The sequence below is a fragment of the Trematomus bernacchii genome, unplaced genomic scaffold, assembly GCF_902827165.1.
Source record: "Trematomus bernacchii unplaced genomic scaffold, fTreBer1.1, whole genome shotgun sequence".
Taxonomy (NCBI): Eukaryota; Metazoa; Chordata; class Actinopteri; order Perciformes; family Nototheniidae; genus Trematomus; species Trematomus bernacchii.
This window is the reverse complement of record NW_022987869.1, coordinates 6,011,620-6,029,660: the sequence shown is the minus strand read 5'-3', so window position 1 is coordinate 6,029,660 and position 18,041 is coordinate 6,011,620. Positions and strand designations below refer to the sequence as shown.

Below are 18,041 nucleotides of genomic sequence, written 5' to 3'. Positions count from 1 at the left end.
AACATAAGGGTAATAACAAGATATCGATTAGCAAGCTGAGATTCCACAGATTCCAGACATATAAGTATCATCACTGAGCGATCAGAACTCGCGGCGAAACAACAACAACAACATTTGCTGTACGGAGCCAAAACGGCTAAAAACGTCTTAACTTTGTTGTTTTCTCATCAAAAGTTGTGTTCAATGGCATTACAATGATAACAACGCTGCTGAAGGTTAATCCATAGGTTAATCCAATGTGTCTGTATCAATTTGAAATGATTACTGATAATCCATCATTCCATTTTTATGTCAATAACGGAGATTTCATATTAGTTGCTAGGAGAGCTACCAGCAGAGTTGGGTGTAACGCGTTACAAAGTAATGTACGCGTTATGTACGTAATCTGCGCGACTTGCACGTCCACATCTCCACGCGCAGTGCTGCATAAACATGGCTGAGTCAGCGATAACTTTCGAGGGGTGGAGGTATGCCCATTATTTTGAGTTCGTCCGAAGAATAGACAGGAATGTGACGGTGAGGTGCAAACTGTGTCCAGGCCAGAAGCTGTTATCCACTGCTGTAAACACCACTTCAAACCTCAACAAACACCTGCAAAGAACACATGCTAAGGTGAAGCTAATAGCTAAGGACCCCCGAACCCAGAGTGAGGAGGATGTTGTGAGTGCGCCGCCGGGGGGTCGTTACTACAAAAAAGTAATATATTACATATTACATATTACTTTTAAAAAAAAGTAATATATTACACTACTTCGTTGCTCTCTACATAAAGTAACTTGTTACTTTACTCGTTACTTTACTCGTTACTTTACTCGCAGGGCCGGCCCGCCCCTCCCTACAGGCAGATCACGCAGACTGCTAAAGTTTGAAATGTTCTCTTTAGTTCAGTTTCCATTGTCGCATAAGACTGATCCAGATAGCTCTGACTATGGCTGTCCTCTGTCTCCTGCTATCTGTATTTTGCGCAGCATATCTCTGAACGATGCGATGGTGATTCCACTGTGCAAATGGGCAACATTACCTCTACTATGAAGGATGCTACAAGCCTGTCCATCTCTGCTTTGGTTACCGGTAATTGTTGCTGCTTCGGAGTCGGCGGCGGCGCACTCACAACATCCTCACTCTGGGTTCGGGGGTCCTTAGCTATTAGCTTCACCTTAGCATGTGTTCTTTGCAGGTGTTTGTTGAGGTTTGACGTGGTGTTTGCAGCAGTGGATAACAGCTTCTGGCCTGGACACAGTTTGCACCTCACCGTCACATTCCTGTCTATTCTTCGGACGAACTCAAAATAATGGGCATACCTCCACCCCTCGAAAGTTATCGCTGACTCTGCCATGTTTATGCAGCACTGCACGTGGAGATGTGGACGCGCAAGTCGTGCAGATTACGTACATATAAACCTGCGGCGGAAACCCCTCTTGTCTGTCAGTGTGATTATGACTGATTTTATAAAAGTAACGAAGTAACGCGTGTCGGGGCAATGTTAGTAACTGTAGTGTGATTACTGAATTATAAAAGTAACGCGTTACACTACTCCGTTACCGACAAAAGTAATATTATTACAGTAACGCGTTACTTTGTAACACGTTACACCCAACTCTGGTAATGGGTTTGTTTTGGACAGACACTATAATTAAAAAAAATTCTATATTGATTCTGACTTTTCTACATCCAACGCACAGGTTTATCATTGCTTTGAGAAAAAAGATTATTAATGTAACCCTTTTAGAAGGGAAGATATAGTCAATTGTTCTGGGAATGTCATTTTCGAGCCTGAGGCCTGAAAAACAGGCTCGGGGCTCAACCGGATTGGCAAAACAGGAGAGTCTGTAAACCAGTCTGCTTTGATCTATGAATTAATGTCCGTGACTCTCAGAGTACCTGCTGCCCGCAGCTGGTTTAAAGGCAAACAAACACTCAGAACACACACACACAGAGCGGAGCTGAGCAGAGCACAAACAGACTCACATCATGCACCCTGGTGACCGGACATCTCCTTCATAAAACGAATAAAAGGGGGAGTAATCGGGCAGTTCGATGTGTGTAGAGGTGTGTGTGTGTGTGTGTGTGTGTGTGTGTGCGTGCGTGCGTGCGTGCGTGCGTGCGTGCGTGCGTGCGTGCGTGCGTGCGTGCGTGCGTGCGTGCGTGCGTGCGTGCGTGCGCGCGTGCGTGTGTGTGTGTGTGTGTGTAGAGGTGTGTGTGGGGCAGACTGGCCATCTGTAGAATCTGGAGAATCACAGGCCGGCACCGCCCTTACATTTTTATGTTTTTAAACGGCATCATTGAAGTTGCGCTGACAGGCGACAGAGGTCCATCGTTTCCCCGCAGCGAGGCTCCCCCCACGTTGACAGTTCACTAGCACCCCCCCCATTGACAATTTACTAGCACCCGCACCCCCCTCAAATACTTTATGCACTGTCATTTCTCTCTCTCTTTTTTTTTTCTTTCCCCATGTCCCTTGTTGCTTTGACACCATAAAACGTCTTTTCAAATTCACAGTATGGAGGACAAAAGCTGCCAAAATAAAAGAAGAAAACAAGTGATTTACTGGATAAATAAAATAAGAATACATTAGATATATTTTAAATAATATAAAAAATAAATGTAGGCTGTAATTCTTTTAATGATTCATAAACTGATTCATAATAAATATATGAATAAATAAATGCATACATTTAAAATAAATGCATGTTAAAGAAGAAAACGTTTTTTTAATTTAAATATTCTTAAAAAATAACAATTAATATAATAATAATGATTGTAATAAATAATAATTGTAATAAATAAAATGTAAAATTACATTCAAACAAATTGAAACAGAAATATCAATTTGCATCGCTTTCATTAATAGCTACATTCATTAAAAACAATTATTCATTGAATATCATTTAAATTAATTCATCATGTCATTTAATTATTTTTTACTTTGGCAGCTTCCCTCCTCCATACAAGTGTTGTATAATGAATATGCAGAGGTTGGAGGTGAAACAATGAGCTTTATTTGATGAAACTGGCAACACGTGAGAGAGATCAGCTGACTCTCATTCACACATCCTCAATGATCAACGATGAATGAACTCATTACTGCCAGCAAATCTGAATAATTATTTCACCGTCGTAGTTTTTTTTTCCTTGCAGTGAAATGAAAAATGGGAGCGACCTAGTTTCTGAGATATTGTGCCACGAGGGATCAAAATAACAAACTAATAAAAAGATGTGAGAAGCACACACACATATACCAGGTTAGAGTCTTAGGGACTTAACATAAGTATATCTTATTTTATTACCATTTGTACCCCTAATTTGCTGCAACTCAGACCACTACCTGTATATTTCTTTTCGTTGTATTATACTTAATATAACATTGTTTGTTTTCATTTTTTTTTTATCATGAGTATTATTTAATTATTTTTATTTTTATAATTATTTATTTATTAGTATGATTATTATTACAATTGTATTTATTGTATTATTATTTATTTATTCAATTGTTATTATTTGTAATAATAATTATTCTTATTTGCACATAGAACTGCATACAATCAGGATAATGAAAACAATATTTTACTATTTGAGCATTAAACATCAGTTTACTACAATCTAAAACAACAACTAAAAAAACTTAAAAATGCAATATAGGAAGATAAATAATGGTTGAAAGGGCAGATAGATCAAAGCAGTAAATAATATTCTTGTTTCTACAACCTGATTCAACAGGATGCTGCAGGAAGATATTTCCCATCAGCCAATGCTCTCTGCTCTCTTTGTTATGGAGCTTATCAGCTGAGAGCAGAGGTGTTTCCCATGATGCTCGGCGGCACTCGTATAGAAACTGAAGGCTGCAAGACTTTCTCTTCTTGAGACACAAACACGGATATATACATTTTTCTTTACATATATGGAGGTTGAGAAGCAGTAAATGCTGTAGTTTCTAACAAACGTATACATTATTGATATGTGGAGGTTTGTCTTCTACAGTCTCCGCTTCTGCTTCTGTATCTTCCTTTTTGAAGATCACTGAGTTATTAAGTAAGTCCTTTTTTGGGATATTTTTTAATCTCATAGACATGGAGTGTTATTATTTATTTGTACATTTTTCCACCTGTAAACAGTCTCACCTTCGGAAGACATGATTTACCTAAATTCTTGTTACATTTCTGCATCTGCATCAGTGGTTATTACAAATAATACAGTAGTTCCGTTTTTCTTCATCAAAATATGATAAATGGTTCATGCATATTGCAGTTCCTCAAATGGCTACTTGAGGCTCTAAAAAGGGATTTAATCATCATATCCCCAAAAGATATAAGCAAAAATAAAGATGTTTACAGCTTGATTGTCTGTATAGCTAATTTCCCCATTCTTGACAACTGTTCCGGGACAACTCACGACTCCAAACATAAAGTTATGCTTTTTTAAGGGTGTGGCCTCTTTGAGTGGCAGGTGTTAGCTGTTAGCTGTCTGTGTCGAAGGGCACATAGCCAGGCTTGTAGTTTTCAACAGTCTTTATGCTAAACTAAGGTAACCAAGGATAGCTAAGCTAACCAAATTAAATTTCTAAATGTTTTTGGGTGGTGACGTCTGATTTTATAGTTGGAAAACAACATGTAAGTCTGGTGTATTTAAGAAGACATAAAAAAAACAGACCAGAAGAGTAAACATTTCGGTTTCATAGACTCCGTTTCCTGCACTACGGTGACTTTTAAAGAAGGGGAAAAAAGGACTTTCCGGTGTTTTCTGGATCAGCAGATTAAATATTTGGTTTTGTATTTTTTTATTTACTTTTAACTCTCAGGAAAAAATAAAGAATAATTTCTTCCCTCTGGTTTGTACTAAAATTCAGCTTTCATACATTTTATTTCATTTTTAGCTCATTAGAGATTTGGTGCATTTTTCCTGATGCAGATTTTTTAGTTGAGTCACCACTCAAAAGGAATGGAGGCAGCTGATTTGGAGTACAATGCACGCTCTCATTCCTCAGGTTCTTCCTTATCACCGGTAGTTATAAGGAAAAAAGTGTGAATATTTGTCATAAACCTGGAGAGATACTGGAGGCTTGTTACTGTAGGAAACCGGGACAGGCCAATGAGGCCATGAGTTTCTCTGTGTATCACAGTATAAACCCAGGCAGAACTACACTACCCATGATGCCTCAGGTACTGGCTGGCTGCAGATGGGTCTGAACGCATCACAGCTATTTATAACCGTCACCGACGTCATGTTTGTTCGGCTGAAGAGATAACACTGCTCTTAGATCAGATATACTGATGGATACCAAGGTCAGGCTGGAAAAACACACACTTCCTATCATCTGCACTTTATCATAAGATTATATTTATTTATTTATATAAGCTGTGCAGCTTCCACAAGTGAGGTTAAAAATATGTGTGACAAAGCCTCTTTTTTAACACAGACATATTACTGCAGTATGTAACTCTGAACAGTCAATAATGACTTGTATTTCATCATTTGTTTTATAGAATCAAAGGCTCCTGGTTGTCTATGGTTTTGCTGAATTTCCCAAGTGGGAATGTCACTCTTCCGATGTTTGCAAATATGACGATATATGGTGCAATAGAAATGTGTCCACTGGTAGAGATTCTGCATTGCGTGTGATCTCGCCATATCCCAATCTTGCACATCCAGCTGATTTGTGCAGACAGAGGTGGAAAGACACTTTGAAAACCTAGGATAAGAAGAACAGAAGGACACAATAACTGCAATATGACCACAAAGAGATGCAGACAGACAGAGCTGCAGGGAGGGATGCTACAATTTGCTACAATATGCTAATATGCTAATATGCTAGTGTAACAATGACTTTATATTTGAAGCCTAGCTACCACTAAAAGGATCAGGAGCTACTGTGGTTCTTTAATCAGGCAAAGAGAGGGGCTGATAATATCAGTGTGTCCTAAATAATACATTTCCCACCCAAACTAAAAACCTTGACAGTCTCAGAAACAGTTAATTTAACAAAAGATGTTCAGACAACTCCAACGTAAGCACCAACACAAAATACAAGTAACGATTAATCTGTCTTTAAGGTTCTAAGGCAGGGGTGTCTACACTACAGCCCGGGGGCCAAATGCGGCCGCGGGCCATTTTGAATCGGTATAATGAAATACGGCCCACAAATGAAACTTGTGCTTGTCTAATATTGTACTTCTCAAATATATATGTAAACATATATTACACAGTAGTATTCATGAATTAAAAGTTGATAAGAAAAAAGCCCAATAAATTATTTACATAACCAGCTTGAAATACACCCTTCCTATTTCCTCTTATTATGTGCAATCTGAGGCTCCTGTTTTAAGGAATGAGCTGCCAACAAGATAAATAATCCCTATGATGTGATGTAGGCTGTTTGTTTTCATAAAGCATATTCAAGTAACAAGCATAATTTATCTACATTTGATTGATTTTGCTGATTTATAACTTAACTTATGAGGCAATATACCTCACCTCTAGTGAGTGGCCCAGCCCTTCGTATATTTTTATGTATGTGGCTGGTGAAAAAAGTTTGGACACCACTGCTCTAAGGCCTTGTCCCGAAATCCAGTCTTCTTAAAAGTGCTGTATAATCTAGTCCAACAAGTCCAATGTAACTCCACAAAAGACAGCAAAAAAGTATAATCCAAGGGAAACATAATTTAGCAAAAGAAGAAAAATATCCAGAAAGGTGACTCACCGGCCGCTGAAAAGGGAAAATGATGTATACTGACTCAGACTCCTTTTGTGTAAAGGGTCCTCTAGCAGTCTGAGGTAACACCCTCAGCTAAACACTGGTGTTTCTCAATGTCGAGGACGCTTCCTTGGTAGGACATGTCTTCCGAGTCAGGTCCTTCAGAGGCTAGGCAAGAATCCCTCCTAGCATTCGGAGAACGAAGAATGGAACAGGCTAGCAAGTGTGCAGGTGTGCGTCATATATGAGGCCCCGTCTTAAATTGAGCGTGATTTGTTTGAAGACTCATAACTAATTTGCGAAGATGTACTTGAGTTACTGTATTTTGTAAAATGATCCTCTCTCCAGGACAGAACCACTAAACTAACATAAAACATTCTCCTTGCCTTGAAAAAGTCCTGGAGGATAAGCAGCCATAAGAAAATCATAAAATCACCATCACCAATCAATAATACAATTTGTATTCATATCATACTTGATGTCTGCAAACCTTTTTTACACATATTGGTGCACATTGTAGCATAAACCACAAATATCAACAAAAGAGGCAAAGTCAAAACAAGATTCATTTGAATTAAACCTAATAGTCCGCTTCTCTGGTGCGCACCAGACGACAGTTTGTTGCACTGTTTCATTTTTCAGAAGGTTCGGTTTGCGTTCACACGGGCAAAACTCAAACGGACTATAAACTTTAAACACAAGTCATGTGCACATTTACTACGCCACTGAACATACTTACATGTACATGTGTACTGCCTGGATTCAGCCATTTTCCGCCAAAGATTTTGGAAATTGGTCCGTGCGCAAAGCATTGTGGGGCTTTTAAGACCGCCGAGGATACACATGTGCATCCTCGAAATTTCCCGCAATGAAGGACTCAGTCCTCGGTAGAATTCCAAGGATCCTGGACATTGGAACAGTCCTTCGGCGGGATTCGATGACGTAGCATCCTTGAAATAGTGGCTCTGAAGGATCCTTCCTTGACATTGAGAAACACCCACTGAAATCAACCCTCACCGACACAGTACCCTCCCTCAGGCTGCCAGGCTTCCTCTTTTCCTTTTCTACCAAAAACACCAGATTCCTAAACAAACAATTCCCTCGCCTTTGTTCCCTAGCCCCCGCCCCCTTTCCTCACCTGTATTCAACTGCCCACCTGATTAGTGCCAGCAGGGAGTGACAGGTGAAAGCAGGGAGTCAGGGGTTGCATTTATAAACATAAGTCTTTTTTTCCTAAATAGGTGGCTATGTTACATGAGCAGGGCTGGGAGGGTTACTTGACAAATGTCGTCCGTTACAATAACTAGTGACATTTCAAAACATTCAACCTAATCGTATCATTATATAAAATTATCTGGATTACTTTCCATTACCTTTGGATTACGTCAATATCAAATTCAATGCAAATAAAAACAAGAGAAAATAAATAAAAATATGTTTTTTACTAAAGTGTATGTGCACAATGTAACCTTAGAAAACAGGAAACCAAGATACTTCATATCAAAAATGTATTAAAAGTAATAGTTTACAAATGCTGTTTAAGCTTAAAGGTCCCATGTCATGCTTTTCCGGTTATTACCCGTCCCCTTTTGTGTTATGAAGCTTTTTCTGCATGTAAACGGTCTGCAGAGTCACAAACCCTCAAAGTACACCCTGTAGCGAGTAAAACTCTAACACAGAAAAGACCTGTCTATGCTGCCCCAGAACGCCTCGTTGGAGATTTCTCTTTTTCTTTCTGGGTACAGTGACGTGCCCATACCCAAATGGACCCATTGGTCCAAATGGATTGGTCCAAATGGACCAATCCGTGGAGCCGTTACGTTACGTCCGCGGAGCCGTTACATTTGGACCAATCCGCGGACTTCCTCACACACACGCACTCAATCTTTTCTCAGCTGCAGCTGCGCCGATTTCTCCTCCCTGAGACGGCGGGACGCGGCGAGGCTGTGAGTCTGTGTGTGAGCACACAGACTCACAGCCAGGCTGCGGGTGTGTGTGTGTGTTCGGGCTGGTTTCGCTGTGTCTCGCTGTCTCGCAGGCGGCCACTGGGCTCACAGGAAAGGGGGGCACAGGAGCTCCAACAAGCCGTTTAGGACAGAGAGTGAATACACATATTATACAGAGATGCTGTATGAGAAACCAATGTGAGTTTGGAAAATTGCACAATATAAATCTATTTTAGTATACCTCAACAATGGAATTATGATCAGTAGAAATGGCCATGACATGGGACCTTGAATACATTAATCAAAAGCACAGACTGTATTTTTGATAATAAATCAGGTCCACTCTGCATTAAAAAATAAATGTATTTAGAACAAAGAAGAAGTAGCCTAAATATAAACCATAAAGAAAATGCATTCAGTACGACTACCTATGATATATGGAACACTGTAAGCCTGCTAGCAATCTCTATTTTTGGAAAAATGTAACAGTAATCTGATTACTTCTTTTTTATAATGTAATTGTAATCGAATACAGTTACCTTTTTTTAAACGTAATCTCATTACATGTAATCCGTTACTCCCCAAGCCTGCATACTAGCTTAGATGCTAAACATCACCACATTTAGACATTATTACATCCTCAGACAATTTCAGCCAATCAGATGGTTGGATACTTTTTTGTTGCCCAAATGTTCAGTTTGTTTTCCAAACTTCATTTGTATTTAGTAACATATGTTTTGACACGATAAGCACATATACGTCTTAAATGTTTGATCATAATCCAGCTGTTTCTCTCTGCTATTGATAGTATAACATTAAGGACATCGATCCTGAACTGAAGAGCTTTTCATTATCTGCAAGCACACACACTCTCACTGTAAACACTCGTCTCTGTTAACAACAATAGAATCCAATCAGTGTAATTGGAAACTGTTTACTCATCCAGGGATGGCTTTAGTCTGCCTCACCTGCTGCCTGTCTGTCTCATGTGTTACTGTACATTTCCTCAAGAAAACATTGTGTTTCCATCGTGACTCCACTGTGAACAATAATCAAATAACATAGAATATTATTACAATTTCTTTTCTTTTTTTTAAAGTACATTTTTATTAAAGTTTTAAGCTCAGGATGTTGCAACTCTCGTAAACTGAGTTAAGGTTACTGTTGGAAAAATTGAAACATCTGAAATGATGGAAGATGTGAGAATAGTTTTTGTGTGGAAATGAAGCCCTTGAATGATAATGCTGGTTGTGCCTGAAACATGACTCAGCGTTACTTAGCTTGTTTACTTCCTGTGTCAGAAACATGACTCAGCGTTACTGTACGCATGATTTTTGTGTGTCTGAAATATGACTCACCATTACTTTAACTTGCCGGAAACATGATAACATGATTCAGTGTTACTTTAACTTTTGTATGTTACGGTCTGAAACATGACTCAGCTTTACTTTAAATGATGTTTTACCTCTGTCTGAAACAGGACATTATGTTACATTCATTTGAGTATTTCCTGTCAGAAACATGACTCGGCATTACTTTATTCATGTTTTTCCTGTGTCTAAAACATGACTCATGATAATAATAACTTGTGTACTTCCTGTGTGTCTGAAATGTGAACTAGCGCTTCATAATTCTTGTACATCCATGTGTCTGAAACATGAATCAGCTTAATATTAACGAGTGTATTTCCTGTGGGTCTGCAGGCTAAGGACAGCGATGATGATGAGGAAGTGGTGCAGGTCGACAGGGACCATTTCATGGATGAGTTCTTCGAACAGGTGAGACACACACACACACACACACACACACACACACACAGCTCTTATTTTGGCCTTTTAATTTCAAAGTTTCATGCTTTTGTCTGTTTAAATGCAAATGGAATTGTTAACCTCAGCTCCTGTAGAGAGTGTAATAAAGTGTGTGTGTGTGTGTGTGTGTGTGTGTGTGTGTGTGTGTGTGTGTGTGTGTGTGTGTGTGTGTGTGTGTGTGTGTGTGTGTGTGTGTGTGTGTGTGTGTGTGTGTGTGTGTGTGTGTGTGTGTGTGTGTGTGTGTGTGTGCAGGTGGAGGAGATCAGAGGCTGTATAGAAAAGCTGTCAGAGGATGTGGAGCAGGTGAAGAAGCAGCACAGCGCCATCCTGGCCGCCCCCAACCCTGACGAGAGTAAGACGCACCTGCATGCTCACTCTTTTACGCATACGCTCAGAAAAAAGGGAAATGACACTCAGCTGCAAAACATCACGTGTCTGCTCTGAAATATCATCTACACAGGCTGCCGTTGATGCAAAAATACATTATATAATAAACACTATACATTTGATAAAATGTTCCAAATATTTCCTTAAAATATTGGGACTCCTTTTCTATACATGCTTTTAACTTGGAATTGTTGGCCCCTTTATTCAAAAAATGTTTTATATTCTGACTTATTCCTCAAAATATTCCTTGAATATTCCAACTATTATCTTAGTTATGCTTTAAATAAAAAAATACTATTTTCCCAATATTGAGACTTTTTCCAATAGTTCAAGCTTTTATCTTGAGATTATCTACAATCTTTTAGCTTCAGATATTAACAAAAGAAAAAATACGAAAAAGAAAAAACCTAGAGGCAACAATATAACAATATAAATGTTGATTGTAGCATTTTCTGGATGTATCTGGCAGCACTCTGCATGCTGGAATAGCCCCAGCTCCATAAGATTAAATGAATATATTTGTGTTGATTCATGGAGCTGTTGCAGCAGACTGTAGATGTTGCAGCTTGCAGTCGCCCTCATGACTCAGCAGTAATGTCAGTATGGCTAATATGTAAAGGTCTGGTTTCACCGGAGAGCCTTTGCTGTCTGGCATTATCGTTTTTATTCATTGAACCCTTTATATATATTATTTGAATATCATATTTAATCCTTTATTTCAACTAACCGTTATCTCTAATCCAGAATAAACATCTGGAGTAAAGGATTTGTATTTCATATAATATTCCACCTTCTCATTTTATTGTGGGATTTTCGACTTTCTCACAATAAGCAGGTTTTTTAAAATAAAATATTCTGAACTTTATTCTCAAAATATTAGGCATTTTTTCTCAAAAGGTTACAACTTCTAAATCATAATATTACAAAAGAAATTCAGGCTATATCTGCCTTTTTTATGAAATCCATCACAATTCTTCAAAATGTCGGCAATTCTTTTAATCAAAATATTTAAAAAAAATGTCCCCCAAAACATTCCGGAATGCTCCGTCCCCTTTTTCTCAAAATAATTCAAAAGTCCTAGTCTTCCAAACACATGGTTTGTAAGAATACATAAATATATCATTCCACAAGGGGCGGTTACTGAATATGCTTGGCTTTAAAAGCTCACTTGGATTTTTTATCGGTAATTTGAATATAAATTCATTTTATTAAAAAAATATATGATTTCCACTGTCAGTGAAAAGGCTTTGAAGCAGCATTTATTTTGGAAAATAAAATGAGCAGAAATAATAAACTGATCAATAAATAAATAAAAGTAAAAAGATGTTTCTGGGTAAACAATAACATTGTAATGTTGTGCAGCTCTGTGTCAACACCATTTTGTTTCGCTCTGCATCTAAATGTGTCATTTATTTCAGTTTTCTGTTACTTCTGCATGTTGATGTTTTCAGTTGTTGCATGACAAATGATGATTTTTTTTATTTTTCTGTTTCCACCCTTCCAAAATATATGTGTCCCTTTTTGATTTCCCCTCCATTCCCCCTTTTATTCCTTTATACCTCCCTGTTGATACCCCCCCCCCCCCCATCCCCCCCCCCCCCACCCACACGCACTGTGGTGTTGCATGCAGCTGTGAAGTCTCGTCTGCAGTATTTAAAGTGCATGCAGTGACCCTGAGAGGATGGGAGGTAAACCTCAGGGGACATGTAAGTGACTGTAACTACTCTTCTTCTACTCTTTCTTTACATGTAGCATTCAATTTATAAAGGATGTTTTCAATTTCTATTTTATTCATCCTCTGAGCGCAATACACGCCTGGTTTGAAAGCATACAAAAAAACATGTAAAAAATAATAAATATTCTTTAAAAAAAAACATTCCTGGTGATATTATCTATCTATTATCTTCACTTTGAATTGATTGTTGTCTTAATCAAATCAGAACAGATTTGTATTGTATAGCCCATTAAAAAAGTATTACAGATTTAAAAAAAACACGAACTACAAAATTAAATGTAACAAAAATAATAAATAGAGTAAAATAAAATAAAATAAAATAGAACACAAATATTTATGGCAACAGAATGTTTAATATGTTCTTTAAAAAAAGTTGTAATCCCTTATCCTTTGGAACGCTTTTATTGTGAAAATATTGGCAGGAAGTTCCATTGACAGCAGTTTAACAGCATTTTGAGACTTAGATTTATCCATCATTTGAAAAATGTATATCCTAATCTAGACTTTCAATGATAAATATATCCAGGCTAAAAAGCACATTTAAAGATGTTATATAGAACAATTCTCAAGAGTTAAAATACAAATGTCTCTAGAATTTTAAAACAACATTTATTCAAAGTTGAAATACTGATTTAATTTGAATTTGAATAAAGATAGTAGTAGTTACAGTTTAATACAAATTTGATTCTTCAGTTAGATGAAAAATAAATCTGATTTGATGAGAAATTAAGCAAAATGCGATGAAGTGAAATGCATCCCATAATACCGTGCCTTCAAAGTGAGATATTTGAACAGAGATATCTCTCTCTCCCTCTTCTTCCCTCCGGTGAAAACACGTCGCTTTATCTCTTCTTCATCTCCCCCTGATTTCAGGGTCAGCGCTCTCCGCCTCACAAAACGCCTGAATAATGCAGGATTGGAGTTGTAGTGAGAGGAGGAGTACAGATGTAGCTCTGCTTCTCAAACTGCAGCCATTCATAAAGACTTGAGAGTGTGTGTGTGTGTGTGTGTGTGTGTGTGTGTGTGTGTGTGTGTGTGTGTGTGTGTGTGTGTGTGTGTGTGTGTGTGTGTGCGATTGTGTGTGTGATCATTATCTGCCTCGTTAACACTAATTCATTAAAGAAGACGTTCCACCAATCAAATCTTAACCTGCTGCTGTGAGTTTGATTAAACACAATTTAAATATTTCCAAAAAAGAGTAAGGAGGAAAGACATAATGCTAGCAAAATACTACAAAATAAAAGCTAGTGAGAACATTTTTCAAAGTAAAAGCCCGCCAGGGACAGAAGGGGTTGTGCTGAATTGTAAGTGACTTCAGTGTAAGTAAAGAAGTATTATCAGTCGAATTAACATTTGTTTCTAAAGTAAAAATAGTCCTTATTCAGAATGGTGCATTTGAAAGTGTTTTCCTATTCCTATTTCATATTCTATTGTTCAGTTTTCATCGGAATACCAACCAGCCAGTTCTAAATTCAGCTATTGTTTTTTATTCGCACTGCTGCACATCATATCTTTTTTAAGTAAAAAAAATATATATATATATATATATATATATAGAGAAATTGAAGTAAAAATGTGAACATCATGCTACAATAAAAAGCAACAATAAATATAAACAATAAATCCACAAATAAACATTAAATCAAATGGTACATTTCATTCTTTAACTGTGCATGGTCCCTTATTGTTAAAATAAATTAAAACGTGATAGCATTGTTTTTTCTTTGTTGAACAAGGTTCACAAATTAATAAAAACGTGGTTAAAAAAATGACTTAAAATGTTTTCATTGTTATTCTCTTCCGTATCAGTTTAGAGCTTGAGCCTCTCGTGCTAATAGAGCGGAGGAGGCGGTCAGACAGAGAGCGGGGGGGGGGGGGGGGGGGGGGGGGGGGGTGAGTCAGAGGAGAGGCACTGCAGCGCTCGTAAATCTGACTGCTGCAGCACACACACACACACACACACACACACACACACACACACACACACACACACACACACACACACACACACACACACACACACACATACACACACACACACACACACCACACACACCCCTCCTCCAACATGACTGACATGATGTGATGTTACTGTTTCTGCACACACATCATCAACCACCTTCTTCTTCTTCTTCTTCTTCTTCTTCTTCTTCTTCTTCTTCTTCTTCTTCTTCTTCTTCTTCTTCTTCTTCTTCTTCTTCTCTTGTGACCTTTTCTCTCTCCCAAAATCATTTTTATAAAAAGTGGTGTCTCAGACACAGAGTTAGTGGAGATATAAATCTAAATCAAAATAAATAAATCAAAATGGTAGGGACTCTTAAAGCTACAGTTCAAAATAATAACTACATTATACTTATTATTATAATATAAATATATAATATATTATTTTAAATATAACATTAATACATATTATGGTAAAAAAGATATGCATTAATAACAACACTGAATATTATGATTATAACAATCATTATAATATTAGCAGACATACAGCACAACTGCCTTACAATAAGAGAACGTTTGTTACTATAAGGGGACTTTTATTGTGAAAGGATCATTATTTAAATCTTTTATTTTGTGTTTGCAGAGACCAAGCAGGAGCTGGAGGACCTCACAGCTGACATCAAGAAGACAGCCAATAAAGTTCGCTCAAAATTAAAAGGTATGAAACATCCGGAAACATTTCTTTTTTTGTGATACAGTTATACCGACTTTGTGTGCAGCTGATGAGTATAAACTGTCCGGAAGAGGCCGGGATCTTAGTTTGGTTTGTTTGTGCATATTTAAATCAGATCTGGGTGTTCTTCAGTGTTAACAGCACAAGTCACATGTACTCTGTTCTTTTCACATGTGCTCAAACATCAGATACAGTTCTGAGTTTGTGCAACACAACATTTATTGTAGACACAGTTAAATAACCATTTACATGTTATTCATGTGTATTTAGTAGGGGGTCCTTGAGCTGTAAATCATTGCAGACCCTTGTCTTTAGCCCCAGAGTTGAACCCTTGTATGGTATTCGGGTCTGTGGGACCCGTTTTCATTATTTAGCTAAAGAAAAATGATATGATACATTATCTTTTCAAACCCACACTCAATGGCCTTGGCTCATTTTCTGTGAAGAACATATATCAGAACACATTTTCAATGACCATCCACTGTACCCCCCCCCCCCCCCCCCCCCCCCCCCCCCACACACATTTACATTAGATACAGGGTGTTAACAAAAGTGTGGAAATTGTAGGTCCTGTGCACCTGTCTGGGCCTTCTGTGTGTGTGTGTGTGTGTGTGTGTGTGTGTGTGTGTGTGTGTGCGTGCGTGTGTGTGTGTGTGTGTGTGCGTGCGTGCGTGCGTGCGTGCGTGCGTGTGTGTGTGTGCGATTAATATTGAAAAGAATAACAACCATATCGTCCCTGAGTCAATATAAAACACATTAAGCACACTCAGGTGAATCCACTGTGTAAGAATGCATCCATTCATCTCACTGTGCTGTGTGTAAATGAAGCTGTGGTGCATTCATGTGCTCATAAAAGGTCTGAGGTTCTCACTCTCTAAGAACACATTCATTAACTGTGTGATGTTCGAGTTCAATTCCAGCTTTTAGAGAAGTGAAGGTGAGGTTAGTGTTGGTGAGCGGTCACACAGCACAGATGGACTCAGGGTAGAGCCAGAGATCCCAGAGGATTGTGGGTAACGTGGCTCGCTGCTGGCGTGCTCTACTGCTAACACACACACAAACACACACTGTGTATTTATGCATGCAGAAACACACAGTCACTGTGCTGGCATCAGAAACACTGACACCTGAGGTCAACGTCCTCCACAATGTGTGTGTGTGTGTGTGTGTGTGTGTGTGTGTGTGTGTGTGTGTGTGTGTGTGTGTGTGTGCGTGCGTGCGTGCGTGCGTGCGTGCGTGCGTGCGTGCGTGTGTGTGTGAGACTTTTGTGTTTCTGCCCCTGCCATTCCCGCACAAGGTTGCAACATTGTTGATGAATTCAAGCACCAACACCTGTCTGCTCTCACATTCCCTCACACTCTCTATCCAAGCTGCAAATTTGGGGCAAGACACAATAAATAAAGCTTCCAGTTTGGGTCCTTATCACAACTGATCAAGATGGCCAAACGATTTTCTGCTCAGAGGGCCTTGCAAATGATTCTGGAAGAGAGAGAACCATTTGATGATGATGTAGAGCAGGGGTGGGGAACCTCCGGCCCCCGGGCCGTATACGGCCCGCGAGACCATTTGATACGGCCCTCGAGGTAATTTATAAACACACGCAAAATAAAAAATTAAAGAAATCTAGACCACAAAATAATTTAAAAAGCGAGTGCCTGTTTTTCCTGGCCAAGGTCAGGGTCCTTGAACACAACACGAGCCTAACGTGTCATCACGTGGTATATGTCTCGTCTGACAGGGGTGCAGTTCTGCCGGAGAGCACCAGAACGTCGCTCCGCCACTTCAGAAATGTCAGTACCCATAAGGAGCCGTACACATGCCGCAGTTTTTGTGTGGCTGTGTCTTTAGTTGAAAGCCCAGTGGCGATCTGTTCATCTGTCATACTGATCATACAGCCAATAACTTTGTTGTTATTAGCATCTGGTTAGCTAGCTATGCTAACGACTATAAGATGCTTTTTCTACAACCAGTGAGGTAGAGGCACATCTTTATATGATCATTATAGTTATACAACATTAAGAGAATAAAGGAAAAACAGGTATAAAATACTATATGACAGTAAAAAAAAGTTGTTATTAATAAACAAGAATACAGATTGAAAGGGGAGTGATTTGTAAAATATCCATAAAGAAAAAGAAAATCTGTTTACAGGTCTGTTTCATATGGGTGTTGAGATGTTTCCATAGATCTCTTAATTTTGCTCTCAAAGTGCACCAGATTGATGCTTTTTATATTATAGTTAAGTAAAACAAGTCCTTAACTGTTAACACCGTCAGTAACTGTACAAAGTTGTATTTTGTCCTGACTAGTCAAACACAAAAGGTCTTTGCGACATCTTTATTCGTCTATTCTCTCAGTATTTTAATTAGCTTTCAATTAATTGATAATGAACATTTAAAAAAAGAAAATCTTCTAGGACCCCCCTAGAGGAGGTTGGGTCCCCCCCCCCCCACTTAAATCATGTTCACATGGATAGGACACTAAATACATTTGCACACATCTTGTGTCCATATCTTTCTGTTGTGGTGGTCATGCCACACCGTGCACGTGAATGCATGCGCGAGTCATGGTAAGATATCTGGATTAAGAGGTTGCTTTTTCTTTGCACAGCATGAAAGAAAGGCCAAATGAATGGGCTGTGATTTTAGTATTTTTAAGCAGAGGTTGAGTTCAATCATTTGTACGGCCCTCGGAGGATGTTGTAAAAATTGAAATGGCCCTTGAGAGGAAAAAGGTTCCCCACCCCTGATGTAGAGGAAGAGGAAGAGGCTTCAGAATGTGAGGATCACATTTCTGAGAATTC

The 18,041-nt window shown here is 38.6% G+C and overlaps 1 protein-coding gene across 1 annotated transcript in view; it reads left to right on the top strand.

Moving 5' to 3' along the window:
• Positions 1 to 18,041, top strand: part of stx1b (syntaxin 1B) — a 67,677-nt gene that overhangs the window by 28,891 nt on the left and 20,745 nt on the right. Inside the window, exons 2-4 of the mRNA XM_034113750.1 lie at positions 10,338 to 10,412; positions 10,695 to 10,794; positions 15,149 to 15,223. Of these exons, the coding sequence (XP_033969641.1) occupies positions 10,338 to 10,412; positions 10,695 to 10,794; positions 15,149 to 15,223 (250 nt within the window). The remainder of the gene's footprint in view (positions 1 to 10,337; positions 10,413 to 10,694; positions 10,795 to 15,148; positions 15,224 to 18,041) is intronic.